The 16,680-nt window shown below is 48.9% G+C and overlaps 2 protein-coding genes across 2 annotated transcripts; both read left to right on the forward strand.

Annotated features, from left to right (window-relative positions):
- The first annotated feature begins 1,877 nt into the window (after window positions 1-1,877).
- LOC127332511 (acyl-[acyl-carrier-protein] desaturase 4, chloroplastic) lies at window positions 1,878-3,738 on the forward strand. Its single transcript, XM_051358813.2, has 3 exons — window positions 1,878-2,117; window positions 2,358-2,901; window positions 2,981-3,738. Exons 1-3 carry the CDS (start codon window positions 1,996-1,998, stop codon window positions 3,554-3,556), a joined length of 1,242 nt encoding a protein of 413 aa, XP_051214773.1. The 5' UTR covers window positions 1,878-1,995; the 3' UTR covers window positions 3,557-3,738.
- A 5,145-nt stretch (window positions 3,739-8,883) lies between these two features.
- Window positions 8,884-10,982, forward strand: LOC127332512 (acyl-[acyl-carrier-protein] desaturase 4, chloroplastic). Its single transcript, XM_051358814.2, has 3 exons — window positions 8,884-9,125; window positions 9,577-10,135; window positions 10,219-10,982. The coding sequence occupies exons 1-3, from the start codon at window positions 9,025-9,027 to the stop codon at window positions 10,792-10,794; spliced, it is 1,236 nt and encodes a 411-aa protein (XP_051214774.1). The 5' UTR covers window positions 8,884-9,024; the 3' UTR covers window positions 10,795-10,982.
- Window positions 10,983-16,680: the final 5,698 nt, after the last annotated feature.

Below are 16,680 nucleotides of genomic sequence, written 5' to 3' on the forward strand. Positions count from 1 at the left end.
GTTCATGCCTCCATTGAATCTGGGACAGTGACAGAAAGTTCTAAGGTTGTGGATGTGCTGTTGCCACTAGGGATAAAACATCAATGCTTTGTCTAAGGATATTTGTATTATTTACATTAATTGTCTGTTGTTTGAAACTTAATACTGGAAGGGGTGCGGATGCTAACCCGAAGGTGGACTTTTTAGGCATAGATGCATGTTGGATGGCGGTCTATGTTCTTTGTCGTAATGCCCTAAGTAAATCTCATAGTGGTCATCATGATATGTATGTGCATTGTTATGCTCTCTCTCTATTTGTCAATTGCCCAACTGTAATTTGTTTACCCAACATGTTATTTATTTTATTGGAGAGATACCACTAGTGAACTATGGACCCCGGTCCATTCTTTTACATCTGAAATACAACCTACTGCAATCATTGTTCTCTTTTGTTTTCTGCAAGCAAACATCATTCTCCACACCATACGTTTAATCATTTGTTTTCAGCAAGCCGGTCAGATTGACAACCTCACTGTTAAGTTTGGGCAAAGTACTTTGATTGTGTTGTGCAGGTTCCACGTTGGCGCCGGAATACCTGGTGTTGTGCCGCACTACACTCCTTCACCAACAACCTTCACGTGGCCTTCATCTCCTACTGGTTCGATAACCTTGGTTTCTTACTGAGGAAAAACTCGCTGCTGTACGCATCATACCTTCCTCTTTGGGGTTCCCAACGGACGTGTGCTTTACCGTCACAAGCAGCTACTTTTCTGGCGCCGTTGCCGGGGACGTGAAGGAAAACTACACTACAGAGATTTCTAACTCCCACGTCAACTGCGCGCCAGCACCCACATTTATTGGATTATTCTTGTGGCCATGCTAGCACCCACGTCCTATATTTTTTAATCAACCAGCCCGTCAATCTTAATCCGTTCATCTAAGGAAAGCCCAAGCTAAAGAAATTAAAAAAAACATAAACTAACTAAAGAAAATAGGCCTTCCAGACCACCACAGGAAAGAGCAAAACGCTTCGTTCCCGTCCCTTGAACCATTCGTGAGAAGAAGAACTCCGACCTTCTCTAATGGCGCAACAGTTTTAGATCCCTTACATAGCTGGGACTTGGGGCCCCCTGGTTTCGGGGGGCAGGGCGGCCGCCCCGCCTGCCCCCCTCAGGGCCGGCGGGGATTGGTGCATGGTTTCGTGAACGGGGACGTGGTGATGGTTGTGGTAGGTGAGAGGTGGTGATCCATGACGGTAACCGGTGTAGCCATCGTCAGCAGCAGCGGCATGGCCGTAACCGGCGCGGCCACCGTTCTTAGCGGCGGCATGGTGGTAATCGCCACGGCCATGATCGTCGTCGGCCGCATGGTGATGGTTGTGGTAGGTGAGAGGTAATGTGACCATGTTGAGAAGAGGTAAGGCTAAATCAAAACATGCGGGCAATCAAATAAAGTGTCACTTTGGTAGCAATCCATGCATCACGATCAACTAAACAAGTAATCAAATGTTGGCTCGTGGCTCGCTTGTAACGCGCAACATCTCCCATGTTCCTCCGCTAGTGAGCTCCAAATCGAAAACAGGCTACCAAACACGCCTCTAAACATCTCTCAATCTGCTAGTATGTGTTAAAAGGAGAAATTCATTCTTCATTTTCTTTTCATGTTCAGATGCTTATCGTGGGCTGAGGATATCCATGATGAGACAGATGAAGTACATCGTTACATTCGTCCTTACTCTGCTCTCTTTTTTCAGAGTTGATTGGTCGGCGTGAAATGTTGTACTTATCGACCTTTAATCGTCAGAGTACCTTCGGAGTAGCATTGTCAACCGAGCTACGGCTGGAAACGCTTCATCTGGGGGACCTCGAATTAGCAATTCCGCCCAATTGTGTTCGTACTAGACCTCTATACCTTACATGCATGTGCGCCATTGATGGCTTAACAGTGTTGTTCATCCTATATATGTGTGTATAAGTCGATGCAAAGTTACTGGTAAAATCTACAGCAAGACAAGCAATGGCGATGGCGACGCTGTGGCTGGCAACAGGCGCGTCCGCGAAACTGTGCTTCCCCGGGAAGATGGACGCGAGCTCAGGAAGAGGGGGGATCAGCCGGATCTTCTGCCCCGCGCATTCAAGGTAAAATCTGGAAAAATTACCTCTTCTTGCGGCTCCTACACCAAATGTGAAGCAGTTGTTCATACTTAAATCGAAGTGACAGAATTGAAGCAAACTCTTCCGAGCCTGCATTTCTGCAGCAGCTGAGGCTTCAGTTCAGTTATTATGAGCTGCAATGCTGCATGATGATACCAGCCACGCCTAGCTATGACACACGCGCTTGTCCCTGCCACTGACTAGTTTGTCATCCGTCTCCTGCAGAACCCTGGCAAGGAGATGGACTGTCGCTGCAGCTACCGCTGCGCCCGACGGTGGGATTCACCTGGAGTGTGCGCCGGTGCCGCCGGAGCAGGTGGAGATCATCCAGTCGATGAACGGGTGGGTGGCGGAGAACATGCTCCCGCTGCTCGCCCCCGTGGACTCGTCGTGGCAACCTCACGACTTCCTGCCGTGCTCCGCCCCGGCGCCCGGCGAGTCCGAGGCCGAGGCGCTTGCTGCGTTCACGGAAGGCGTGGCCGAGCTGCGTGAGGGTGTCGCGGGCGTACCGGACGAGATCCTTGTTTGCCTGGTGGGCAACATGGTGACGGAGGAGGCGCTGCCGACGTACCAGACCATGGGAAACCGCTCGGAAGGCGGCTCCGATGAGTCTGGCGCCAGCAGCCTCCCCTGGGCGCAGTGGCTGCGCGGCTGGACTGCCGAGGAGAACCGCCACGGCGACCTCCTCAACCGCTACCTCTACCTCTCCGGTCGCGTCGACATGCGCCAGATCGAGATCACCGTCCACCACCTCCTCCGCAACGGCATGGTACGTGCGCAAACCAACATATACTCCCTTCGAAGTGCTTTCCTTGATTTATGATTTTGCTGTTTTAATTGGCGTGAAGGAAATGCTGGTGCCCAACAGCCCGTACCACAGCATGATCTACGGCGCGTTCCAGGAGCGCGCAACCTTCATCTCCCACGGCCACACGGGGAGGCTCGCCGGACAGCACGGCGACAAGGCGCTCGCCAAGATCTGCGGCGCCATCGCTGCCGACGAGAGGCGCCACGAGGCGGGATACACCAGGGGATCCGCGAAGCTGTTCCAAGTGGACCCCGACGGCATGGTGCGCGCGCTGGCGTATGTCATGCGCGGCAAGGTAACCATGCCCGGCCTGCTCATGTCGGACGGCCGCGACGGCGGCGAGACTCTGTTCGAGCGGTTCTCCGCGGTGGCAGAGCGCATCGGGGTGTACACCGCGAGGGACTACGGCGATCTGGTGGAGCACTTCGTGCGCAGGTGGCGGGTGGCCGAGCTCACTGGGCTGTCCGGTGAGGGCCGGCGTGCGCAGGAGTACGTGTGCGGGCTGCCGCCAAAGATCCGGAGGATGGCGGAACTGGCCCATCAGAGGGCTGCCCGCAGCGAGTCGCGAACGGTGCAGTTCAGTTGGATCTTTGATCGAAGTGTCATGCTGCGCTGATCCGCGTCCATCGCTGTGTACTCTAGGCTCATCTTTGTTCCATCGCAGCAGTTTTTCTTTTTTCCTTTTGGCTTTCTATCGTGTGCGTGATTTCCAATTAGACACGGATGATTCTTACCGCGCGAGTAAGTCCTTTGTGCTAATAATCTCCTTAGATAATAAAAGGCATCCACTCTCTTTCATCATTGTTTCAAAATTATCTTCCAACACAAAATCTTCTAACACGAACATGGGTGAGTGAAATACATACATGTCCACGTATTTTTTTGGCGGGTTCACTTCAGTCACTGTACTTCGCGGATATCATTTTTTTTATGGTAACCAAATACGACTTACACGAGTCGTTTTGTGCATAAAGTATATATGGATGGGCAATTTGACTTTGGTCATTGATGTTTAGACGAAATTTAATCAGCCCCGGACTCGAATTTCCTCTTTGGCAGTCGATCGCGCAGCAGGGTCAATCTCTTGTGTGAAGTGCTCCCATCACACACTAACCATTCCGTTTTTGTTGTTTTCTGCTCTTTTCCCTTTCCTTTCGAAGTACCCAGGAAGGCATCGACAAGAATGAAGAAACCAGCCCCCGCGTTTGCTTCATCGGAGACGATGGCTAGGAAAACGAACACGCCGGGGCGGCGGTTTTGCGCAGCCAGATAATCAGGCGAAGGCTAGGGCATGACGGTCGGCAGCGCACGTTGTGGTGGAGAGGTGGCAACAGACTTGTGTGTGCGGCGTCACGTGCAAGGAGGACATGCGATGAGGGAAGAAGGTGTACGAGGGGATAAGATAATGTTGGGGAGAGGTGGGCTACATCGGCTCGCCTTGGCCCTTGTTGGGCTGATTTTTGTCCAGTTGGACCTAACATGCAAGGGGTTTTCGCCTACTTTTTTCTTCTTCTTTTCTATTTTTTATTTTCAGGAAATATTAGAAGGTGTGGGGAGGAAGAAGAGGGGCTACATATGTGCGAAAGTTGTGTAGCTAATTGGGGGGCGACGAGAGGATAAGAGTTGAGGGTGCGTCAGATCTTTTTTTATTTATTCCCTTTTTGGGGTCGAGAATAATTTTTAGGGGGAAATAACGGGTGGGGAAAATCGCTTTCAACTTAAATGCAATATCATTTTCAGCTATGATCTCAAATGATGATGTTACCAAGGCGTTACCGAGGTATCTAACAACATGGTTATGATGTGTTGCTACCAATGTGATGATGATATAGTTATCAAGGTTTTTACGATGTAGTTACGAGAGTGTCGAGTAACTCACTTATCAACATCATTATTATGAATATCAAGGTACTGAGTAACTTGTCACCAACATGGTGATTATTTATTTATTTATTTATCAAGATGTTGATTAACTAGTCACTGGTACGTCTCAAACGTATCTATAATTTTTGATGCTCCATGGTTATTTTACACCAATTCATATGTGTTTTGTTTACGCTTCGTTGCAATTTTACATGATTTTCAGCACTAACCTATTAACAAGATGCCACAATGTCAGTCCCCTGTTTTCTGCTGTTTTTGTATTTCAGAAAATTTGTACAGAAAATATTCTCGGAATTGGATGAAACAAAAGCCGAAGTCAATATTTACCGAAACGAAGACGAAGTCCAGAGGGGGGGGCGAAGAGGCGCCACAGGGCGGCCGGACCACCCCATGGTGCGGCCTAGGCCTAGCCCGCGCCTAGGGTGTCTGGGCCCACCAGGCGCCCCACCGACCTAAATTCTCCGCCTATTTATACATCTTCTCGGGAAAACCCTAGATACACGGGCCTCCATCCACGAAAAGTTCCATCGCGGCCGCCATCGCCGAACCCATCTCGGAGGGTTCTGGAGCTCTTCCCGGCACCCTGCCATAGGGGAAATCATCGCCGGAGGCATCTACATCTCCATTCCCGCCTCTGAAGTGATGCATGAGTAGTTCATCCCTGTACTATGGGTCCATAGCAGTAGCAAGATGGTTGTCTTCTCCACCTTGTGCTTCATTTATTGATTTTGTGAGCTGCCCTACATGATCAAGATCATCTTTATGTAATCATATATGTTTGGTTTGCTAGGATCCGGTGAATATTGAATACTATGTTGAGATTGATTATATATTCATGTCATATGTTATTTATGATCTTGCATCCTCTCCACAAGAGCATGGGTGGCGCGTCCCCCCCCCCCCCCCCCCGAGTAGGCACGACACCTAGTCTCTTTTGTCCCTCTTGGCCCATCTCGTGAGTTCCAGGTGCTCCAGACGCTTCTCTTGATGAAATATTGACATTCCAAATTCGTAGCTCCATTTGACTTTGTTTAGGTCCCTGAAAGCTGAAAATACACAAAACAGGGTTTTCCTGTCCCGGAGAGTTATAACTAAAATAAAGGGGATCATTGGTAAATCTCCAAAAATCAAAACATGGATATAACATCATATATGTTGCAAATGTGTGGGAATATGTGTCAGCAAATTACAAAGTTCATGCATGCATTTTACATGCATCACCGGCTTCTCAGAAAGCTAGAGTTTCACAACTTGATTTTTCTTGAAACGGTTGGGATAGTCAAAGTTTTAATGTGTTTTCAAACAGTAATAAACAAAAAAACTAAGAACAAAAATGGTAAACAAATATTTTTGGTTTTTGTTTAAGAACACTAAGGAAACTATAAACTTAAACAATAAATAAACTAGAAAAGGAAATCTCTAATTGCCTCACTAGGGGCAGCGATCGCTTAACAGGGTTGATACCTTCCATCCAAACTAACAAATTGTAGTATTAAAGCGCTTTTTCCTAGAGACCCTAGGTTATAAATCGACGGGAAGATCACTTTTTATGTAACATCACTTAGGCGAGACTTCTAGTATTCGTTTAACTCTTGTATTACCAGACCAATATTTTCTTATGTATGGTTGTGTATCGATGATTGGAGATAGGCATGAGCATGAGGTTCCTCTTGCATTTGTGCATTAGTAGATGAGATTTAAAAGATAAAATGAAGCACACATGTACAATATGATAGTCGTGGTAAAAGATGCAACATTTATGTGGGAGAAAGATGCAATATTGATGTGGGCAGTGCGTCCTGATGTGCACCATGATGCCGCATGTTGTGGTTTTCACAGACTAATTGTTCACCCGGATTCCTTTGTATGCCGCGTGGAGCATGGTATTAAGATAAATCAGACAATAACCTTAAGTTTCGTGATGTCATTGTTAACCCCCTAGATGCTAACCACAGTATCGACCCATGAATATTGTCACCTAATGATATCATCAAATAATGCAACTTAACTCTACTCAAACTTTCATACCTTTACTGATCTCATTGGTTTGTGTATCTGTCATACATAACTCTACTACTATATTGCACAATATCGCATAAGAAGTTAGATGCACATATTGCTGCGAGGATTATGTCTCGGCCTATAGCCCAAGTGGACCACTCACACGTAACTGGATCAACAACAGTAAACATTACATAACAAATCCCAAAGATAAGAATGATGAGTCTTACATTGTCGCCAATCTTGTATTCAATCTAGATTACAAGTAGATGGAGATGGGATGCAGATGGTGATGAAACGTTAAAGTCGATGGCAGCGGCTTCGAGGCTTTGGTGGAGCTGTGATCTTATCTGGCGGCGGAATGAGTTTTTCTCTACGTGTGTTCGTCAAATGCCTCGAGTCCTTCACATTTTATATTGGGTTTGATGAGGGAAAGCCACCTACACATGGTACGGGCGGGCCGTACCGTGCATGTGGTCGTTAACTCTTCGGTTAATCGTCCCGCGACCCTAGTTGACTTTGTGATGAATCCAGCCCGTGATTCTTCATTAAATGTCGTTGGTTTCGTCCTGAATTCTTATGTTTCCGCACAATACAAATAAAGTAGAGGATTTGCGTATTCACTGATTAACAATTATTAGTGAGTTTAGGAAGATATTCGCAGCATATTGTAACTACATATTCTAGTTTAGATGGAGATAATGTGGTCATTTTCACTAGTCATCATAAGCCGACAATGGTTTGGTCACTCTGACCTCCTGCCTAAGTCTTGCGTGCCTCGGGGTACCCGTAGTTTGGTTCCCCATCAGTAGCCCCCGAGCCTTTGGATGCTAAAGTGGGTGTTCAAAGGCTATAAGCATCAAAAAGCCGGAAGTTATGTCGGCAATATTCTATTGAAGGCCCCGGCACGTGCGGCCCACAACGGAGTTTTCCATCAGAAACTCCCAAATTATTTTAAACAAACAAATTTACCCAAACTTTACCCAAATTTGTTCATAAGTCGCTGGTGAAAATGCTATAAGGGCATCTTCAGCGGTGCGACGCAAACGGTCGTTGAGCGACCGTTTTCGTCCGCTGTGACCGGAAATGCGTCTGGCACCACCTCCAGCGGGGCGACGCAAAGTGACCGGGCCGTCCGCGGAGACGCAAACCTGGCCCAAATATGCGCCTCTGATGCGTCTCCGCGGACGTCCGGAAAGTGTATGCTCGCGTCTGGCGGACGTTTCATTGGGCCCACCTGGCTGCGTCTTCTCAAACGCGCAAGTGACTGCGCCGCTGCGTCAATTCGGTAGCCTGCGCCACGTTATTGTCGATGCCTCGGCTGCCGAGCGGCCGCAGCCCACCGCCGCCAACTTAGAATGTTCTTTCTTTGCAGCGAATCTGTCTACGGGCCAGACGAAGCCAGTAGTGGAGGTCTCTGTCTGTTCTTTCTCGGTAGAACCAACAAGGGCACCGTCTCCTCCCGCTGGATTTTCCAATTTGGATGATTGGGTGTGCCCTTGAATGTTCTTTCTTGGGAGCAAACATACGGAAATCAACACAACTGGTTTCTTTTTTTAAAATATTATATTTGTGTCAACCAAAACTATGTGTTAGTTTGTGTAAACCATGGTTCAAACTATGTGTTAGTTGGTGTAAAATTATGTTTCAATATGTAATATTTGGAACTATGTTTAAAGGAGAAGAGGAAAAAAACTAGAAAAAAAATGCGTCGCCCCGCTGGAGCAACCCCCAGACGCAAACAGACGTGCGAACAAAAACGGTTATTTTAGCGTCCGTAGTGCGACGCAAACGGACGCTCGCGGACGTTAAAATGTATCGCGCCGCTCGGAGATGCCCTAAGCCTAGCGAGCGAGCCCTAGTGTGCGAGATTTGACGGACGAACGTGGCGTGGTTGTTGCTCTCTTTTGTACGTCCTGGAGTTAAACGTGCACATGGAGACTGACGGGATCTGCCGTCGTGCCTGCTTGACCTGAAAAACTGCGGCCGGTACTATTCCGGCAGTAGCAGTGAGGCATGTGCACCATTGATGCTTTGACGCTGCGGTGAATTCATGGGGATGGGCTGTTTCCATATGCTTATCCCATCTACTCCTAGTCCTAGGTTACCCTTCTTAGTACTGGCCATGTTCTACCATTTCCTCATATATATGCGTGCGTGAATCAATTCAGCAACGATACGAGCACTAGGAACCGGCCGATGGCGACCATGGGGCTAGCAGCACTCAAACTCTCCTTCCCCAACAAGAGCGGCACGGCCTCGGGCACACCTACGCGGCTCGGCTGCCCTACAAATCCTAGGTATGGTATGCATGTAGCTGGTCCATGCAAATGCTCCGTAGGATTCAATTCGAGTTTGACGCACACTCTCTCTTTTGAGCTTATTATGATTCACGTACTCTTCATGCCCGCGAGCATTCGTAGGATAATAACAAAGTTAGAATATGAAAGATGTATGATTGCAATGTTACGCCCATTTCAATCCTAGAAGAATTTGTGTTGATTAAAGTTTGTCTAATTTCACCATATATAGGAAAAACAAAGCATCCTGAAAAAAGTGTAAGTAGATATTAGATGTTCTACCAAATCTAGTGCAAAGGTTTTTTTAGTAAAAAATTATATAAAAACCAATATCCTACAAAATCAAACGATCATCATCAAAAAAATCTATATAATGTAATCCTACAAATATTTTATGCAAGTCTCTTGAATCAAGCAGGCCGTAAGTGGCCACTAACTTTGGCATGGCCAGACTGACGACCAGGAGATGGACCGTGGCCGCAGCTGCGCCCGTGGAGACTCCGTCCAGAAGCATCGACGTTGACATGCAATCCTCGCCGGTGCCGCGGGAGCAGGTGGAGATCGTCCGGTCACTCAACGGTTGGGTGGCGAAGAACATGCTCCCGCTGCTCCTCCCGGTGGAGTCCTCGTGGCAGCCGCACGACTTCCTGCCGTGCTCCGCCGCGGCGCCCGGCGCGTCGACGGAGGACGAGGCTCTGTCCGCCTTCACGGATGGCGTCGCCAAGCTGCGCGCGGGAGCCGCCGGCGTGCCTGACGAGGTCCTGGTGTGCCTAGTGGGCAACATGGTGACGGAGGAGGCGCTGCCGTCGTACCAGAGCATGGGAAACCGCACGGAGGGCATCGCGGACGACACCGGCGCCAGCAGCCTCCCCTGGGCGCAGTGGCTGCGCGGCTGGACCGCAGAGGAGAACCGCCATGGTGACCTCCTCAACCGCTACCTCTACCTCTCCGGCCGCGTCGACATGCGCCAGGTCGAGACCACCGTCCACCACCTCCTACGCAACGGCATGGTACGTACTACTCCATTATTGGTACAAGTACGTGCACCGTGCCCTATCCATTTAATCAATGATTCTGCCGTTCTGTCGTCAAGGAAATGCTGGTGCCCAAGAGCCCCTACCACAGCGTCATCTACGGCGCGTTCCAGGAGCGCGCCACCTTCATCTCCCACGTGCACACGGCGAAGCTCGCCGGGCAGCACGGCGACCAGGCCCTCGCCAAGATCTGCGGCGTCATCGCCGCCGACGAGAAGCGGCACGAGGCGGGCTACACCAGGGTATGCGCCAAGCTCTTCGAGGTGGACCCCGACGGCATGGTGCGCGCTCTCGCGTACGTCATGCGCGGCAAGGTCACCATGCCCGGCCTTCTCATGTCCGATGGCCACGACTGCAGCGAGACTCTGTTCGACCGGTTCTCCGCCGTGGCGCAGCGCGCCGGCGTCTACACGGCGAGGGACTACGGCGATCTGGTGGAGCACTTCGTGCGCAAGTGGCGGGTGGCGGAGCTCGCCGGGCTGTCTGGCGAGGGCCGCCGCGCGCAGGAGTACGTGTGCAGGCTCCCGCCCAAGATCCGGAGGATGGAGGAGCTAGCCCACCAGAGGGCGGCCCGCAGCGAGCTCAGGCCGGCCAGCTTCAGTTGGATCTTCGACAGGCACGTCATGCTAGGCTGAGACCCGAGAGAGATGGGCTTCTGTGGCCCTGGGCTCTGGAACAATAAGCTACAGTAGTAGAAGTACCTTAATTACGTTTTGCTTGTTTGAGTCCCTGAATAATGTGGTCTCTCACAAAAGAAGAGAGTGTGCTATGTTTTAATGTTTATCCAACTCTTTAGATCGACATCTGATCATCGTTTGGCTTACTGATTGTTCTCATGCAGTCATGCTTATTTCTTCACTAGATCATTAAAAAAAAGTATAGCACAACACAATTCAGCAACAGCTAACTGAAGCAAGCAGCACAACATGTTATCTCGTAATTTACCTTGACGCATACATAAATAAATGAATCAGATCTTGACATGATTTTGCTACGCCGATACCATTTCGGAGAAGTGAAACTTGCCCTTTCCCAAAAAAAATACAACTTGCACTTTCAATAAAATGGAACAAAATCAAACCTTAAGAAAATGCAATTTTAGTCTGGTAGCAACAAGTTGCATCCATAGCATGATATCAGAGCTACCTCATGCTCACGTGCAACAAGATAATCTGGAAAGAAGGACGAGTGGGCTAGGAGCAATACAAGTGCAAGAAACCTTGAAGGTTTACATAAGAGGACTTTTATGGTACCTCCAATCAAATATATGCAGTTTATTATTGTCGATCTAACGGTTCATGTAAATTTATACAGGTGCTGGATACCTTAGATCAACTCTAACATAGCCTATAAAACGGGCTGAAACCGAAAAAGTCTGGTGACTATACGGGTTCAGGCTGATAGTGGGCCAGAACAGAGCCCGAACTCGCGGCCTGACCCGTAAAATGAGTTCGGGGGCCCGAGAAACTCAGAGGCCGCCCCGTATGAAAAGAGGCCGCGGAGGGGAGTTCGGTTTCCAAACCCTACTCCCCTCCACCACTTTCACTCCCTCCGTCGCCGCCTGCCTCCTCTCCGGCGAGCCATTCCGCCGCCTCTGACGCTGCTCCGCCGCTTCCGCCACAACCCCTCCGTCCGCAATGGGGAGGTAGGGGAGGGGGCCGAATCGGCGGTGGGAAGGAACCACCACGTCCGTCGGGTCTACGATCGGAGGCGGACCGCGCTAGGCGGGTGCGCTCCAATGGCGCCTCGAAGCGGGCGGCATGAAAGTGGTCGCGTGCTTTCGCGCGCCGGGCAGCGCGCGAGGAGGCACGCGAAGAAGGAGAAGCTGAGGCGCCCCCCGCCGGCTCATGCAGCCCGCCGCTGCCGGCGCTACCCCCGCGCGGCAACGACGACGACGACGCAGACGGGCCGCCTGTAGCCTACGGGATCTTGGCGGAGGCGGCGGCGTTCGAGGTGGCGGCGCTCATCGTCCTGTAGAATCGCCAGCGAGGAAAAACCCTCCGCCGCCGACAGGAAGCGGCCTGGTGACAATCCGGGGCCTAATTAATCTAGTAATTTAGGTCTCAAATTATCGAATGTAGCTCGAACTCATGTATTTTGGCTAGTTTAATGTAAATTATCGAGGAATCAATCTTGATCGGAGCAGAATGGGTTCCATTTCGCAAGTTCCCGAGTTTGATTTCCCCGCGACATTTGATTTTCACTTTTTCAGTTCGCCAGTTCTGTTTCTGATCTGCACCGTGGAAAAAACTATCTAAACTCAATAGTTCGAGAGACCGAACTTGGCATTTTCGGTTCGGAGATATACAGGCTCTGCTAGAGATGCTCTTAGTAGTAGAAAATATACTAGTAATGAATGCAGGGATAAAATCATGAAAAAAAATCATAATAAGTGTCAGCGATTTACTATAAGTTTAGTAAAAACTTGCATTAAATCATCATTTCTTATTATGAATTGATGGAAGTAACAAAAAAGAAACAAATCTCGTATAAAATGGAAGGCCTCAGGAACGGCACATCATCCTTGGTGAAAGGACACGGATGCCGTCTAGAGGGCTGAATATGCGGTTTAATTTTTTTTAAGATTATGGCTTAACAAATACGGAATAAAACTATCATTTAATTTGCCAAGCATAAAACCTATATAACTAGGGTTCATCTATGTGCACCAACAACTTATGCTAAGCAATACAAGCAACTATGTGATAGCAAGATATATAACTTCAAGCACGAAGGCTATCATAAAGTAGAGTGCATAAGTAAAGAGCTCGGGTATAGGAATAACCGAGGTGACGCGGAGACAATGATCTATCCCGAAGTTCGCACTCTTGTGAGTGCTACTCTCCAGTGGAGCGGTGTGGAGGACGAATCACTCCAAACACCATGAAGGCCTCACCGTATTCTCCTCGATAATTCCCACCAAAAGGGATGTCCTCGATCCACTATGGAATCTTGAGGGTGGTCACCGAACCCGCACAAAGCTTTGGGCTTTCTCGACAACTTAATTGGAGGCTCCCAATATACCGCCACAAAGGCCTTGCACTTGAGAAATCTCCACGACTTAATTGGAGACCCCAAGAGCACCACAAAGACCACTAAGCCGTCTAGGATCCAAAGACCCAAGAGGAACAAGCTCCCGAAGTGAATATCTCATAAACTTTCACCTCCACATTTCACCGTGGAGAAATCAACCAATGCACCAAATGCAGTGGCAAGAACACCCCTAAGATGCTCAAATTCTTCTCTCTCAAATTCCAACAAAGTTACAAAAGCTATTGGGGGAATAAGAGAGGAAGAAAAAAAAAGAGGAACACCAAATTTCTCCAAAATCTAGATCTAGTAGATTCCCTCACGAAGAGAGAGATTTGATTGGTCAAGATGTAGATGTAGATCTCCTCTCTCTTTTCCCTCAAATAGGTGAAAAAATTGTGGAGGATTTAGAAGGAGAGGAAGATTCTCAAGGTCAACAATGGATAAGATAGAGAGTAGAAGAAGCAAACAACCCAAGGGGGAAGAAGGGGACCTTTTATAGGTCTCCCCACGAAATATGACCGTTTTAGGCATTTTTGATCGGACACTCTAGCCTGGAGGGCCAAAGAATCTGGACCCCCCCATCTGAGAGCAAGCCACACTTTGAAACGGAGAAAAATAGGGTTCGGGCCGGAGTCTCCGGTCCCCCGAAGCCGGAGTCTCTAGCACTTGGAAAGACATAAATTGCTAAAACTGAAACGAGTATAACTTGAGCATCCAAACTCCGAATTTGATGATTTTGGGGCGTTTTGAAGGTAGGAACAAGCTCTACAAGATAATTCAGAGAACCATCATAGTACAACAATGCAGCATACGATCAAATGATAAAATATTTAACCTATCTATAAGAGACAAACCGGTAACACCTCCAATATGGAAAATGCAACAACTTGAGTTAGGAAACTCGGATTTAGATGAAACCAATTTGGTTGTAAAGAGGATGAAGAGATATACCACACAAGGAGTGAACAACTTAAGAACAAGTGGGGTATATTTTTCTATGGATTTTAGAGTGAAACCTCTCAACAATAAGAACCAGGAAAAAGCCCAATATCGAAAACGCAACAAGTATTTTATGTGGAATCCGTTTTCAATGAACTAGAGATTTTCATGAGAATAAGCACAAGCTCTAAAACATCACATGGATAAGATACAAATAACAACCAAGAAGCATGATGCAAGGATGCAAAGGTTTGAGTTCACCCCAAATGATACGATCGAGTTACTCACTCGAGAGCCTCTTGATAATGCGACAACTAACCTATAACCCGGTCTCCCAACTAACCATGAGACCGGTAAGAAAGAAACCCTATCAAGACCTGTTGCGGTCAGAAACCCACCGGCGAGCAGCGACGGGCAACACAGGAGAGCCGGGAGCAACTTAGGGCTGCGGCTGGCCCTGGTCCCTCCGAGCGACGGCCCGCAAAGACTCCGGCACGCACGTCCGATGCTGGTGCAAGGGCATGCCACCTGACCTATACCTGGTCAGGAAGGTGATGGAGATGCCTCGCTTAGTTTCCTGCATGGCATACACGTAAACATTAAATACGAGCCTCGATCGGCTCTCAGGTTGTCCTGTGAATCGGCTCAAAGAGCCGATCCACCCATGATTCGCACGAGGTGTACGAATATATGGTGGTCCTGCTTGATCAAGATAAAGCTAAAACGATCTACGACGATTTAGGTTTTTCACCGCATAATCGGAACGTCCTACTCACGATTGGGCCTCGCGGCCGCGCACGGCGATCGTAAGCCGATCCTAGATAGAGCCTAAAAACCAACACGAGGTTGATCCTCGGAACATCCTGTCTAGGGCTAGCAAACTACACCCTACGCGCCGCTGGATCCTCCAACCCTTTGTAAGGCCTAACTATGCAGATATTAAACTAATCCTTGAAGAACAAGGAGCAACCATAACAGATCAGATCTACTAAATAATGATCAAGCGGGGTGCCGCCCCTACACCTAAGATAGGTGTAAGGGCGGCTAGATGTCTAAGGGTTGCACTACGATAGCATATGATATGAAGAACAATGCTAACCCTAACACATCTAAGATAACTACGTTGCTCGCCATCAAAAAGGCTTCAGTACGAGCAACGCATGAACAACGAATAAACTTGTACTGCCTAGATCGCAAGATGCGATCTAGGCAGCATGATGCTTACCCGGAAGAAACCCTCGAGACAAGGGAGTTGGCGATGCGCCTAGATTGATTTGTGGTGAACGTGATTGTTGTTTATTTCATAAACCCTAGATACATATTTATAGTCCGTAGACTTTCTAACGTGGGAATAATCCCAACCGTGCACGAGACAAACTCTAACTAACCGACACGTATCCTACTATGTTACAGATACACGGGCAAACTAGCCCAAACTTTGCGTATAAGGCCGATTCACGTAAATTCTTCCATGTATATTCTTCAAGCCCATCTTGATCGCGGCCCACCTCTGACTCGGTTAAATTCTGGTGATAACACATGCCCCCCTGGTTTTGGAATTGATAATGCCAAAATAACTCTGCTTTTTCTTCGTCGGGTCATGTCGTGGCAGAACCGTCGCAGTATCCTTCATCATGATGCCTTGCCTTCTCAACTTCTCCGCGTGACCTGGCAGTTTTTTTTTTAGGCACCACTTCCTCGGAAACTGCTGTGGCATTGAATTTCCACTATATCCCCTTTTATTTAACCGCTCCAAACAGTTTGCTTCCGCATCCCCTTCGCATTAGCACTCCAAAAGCCCTCCTGCGCCACCATGTCTTCTTCCTCCTCTGCTTCATCGGATCTTTCCACCCAGTCCTCCTCTTCCCGCGAGCCGACGCCGGAGCAGAACCCGGCGGAGGTCCATGCGGCCAACACCCGCCGTGCCATCGAGGCCGGGGAGGAATCCAGCCATGATTTCTCCGTCTGGTCAGAGGACGACAAGTCCTTGACCGACGGGGAAAGTGACCTCCGCTTCCTCGCAGACGGGGAAACGGAGGAGGAAAGCGATGACGATCGCTTCTCCTGCGATGACTTCACCTCTCCCGAGGCGGAGGAGGAGGAGAAGGAGGAGGAAGAGGAGGAGGACGACACCTCCTCCGACGAGCCGCCGGCCAAACGGTTCTGCCCCTGGCCGGGGAACCTCAGCGACTTCGACAGCGACGACGACGACACTGACGAGGAGGATGAGGACAATGAGGGCCCGGCCGGCAGCCGCTGGAGCAGCGACGACGAGCCCGCCGGGAGTAGCGCCGACAGCGGCGATGACGGCGACGATGAGGGCAGCGACGACCCATAGATAGGACCATTAGCATAGGATCAGTAGTAGTAGACGGGGCAATGTATCCCCTAGTACTTCCTTTTGGGAGCAATCAACTCTTTATGTAAGAAATCTTGCTTATCAATGAAGAATTTCCCCAATTTGATTTTGCCGATTTCCCTTGAGCCAATTTAGCCGATTTCCCCTCATACTGATTTTGCCGATTTGTCCACTTAGCCAATGCTTAATG

The sequence above is a fragment of the Lolium perenne genome, chromosome 4 (genome assembly GCF_019359855.2).
Source record: "Lolium perenne isolate Kyuss_39 chromosome 4, Kyuss_2.0, whole genome shotgun sequence".
In the NCBI taxonomy this organism is placed as follows: Eukaryota; Viridiplantae; Streptophyta; class Magnoliopsida; order Poales; family Poaceae; genus Lolium; species Lolium perenne.

Coding starts and splice junctions, on each gene's coding strand:
- LOC127332512 (XM_051358814.2), top strand. CDS start 9,025: ATGGCGACCATGGGGCTAGCAGCACTCAAACTCTCCTTCCCCAACAAG. Junction 9,126..9,576: donor GGCTGCCCTACAAATCCTAG/GTATGGTATGCA, acceptor TGGCATGGCCAG/ACTGACGACCAGGAGATGGA. Junction 10,136..10,218: donor ACCTCCTACGCAACGGCATG/GTACGTACTACT, acceptor TCTGTCGTCAAG/GAAATGCTGGTGCCCAAGAG.
- LOC127332511 (XM_051358813.2), top strand. CDS start 1,996: ATGGCGATGGCGACGCTGTGGCTGGCAACAGGCGCGTCCGCGAAACTG. Junction 2,118..2,357: donor TTCTGCCCCGCGCATTCAAG/GTAAAATCTGGA, acceptor CGTCTCCTGCAG/AACCCTGGCAAGGAGATGGA. Junction 2,902..2,980: donor ACCTCCTCCGCAACGGCATG/GTACGTGCGCAA, acceptor ATTGGCGTGAAG/GAAATGCTGGTGCCCAACAG.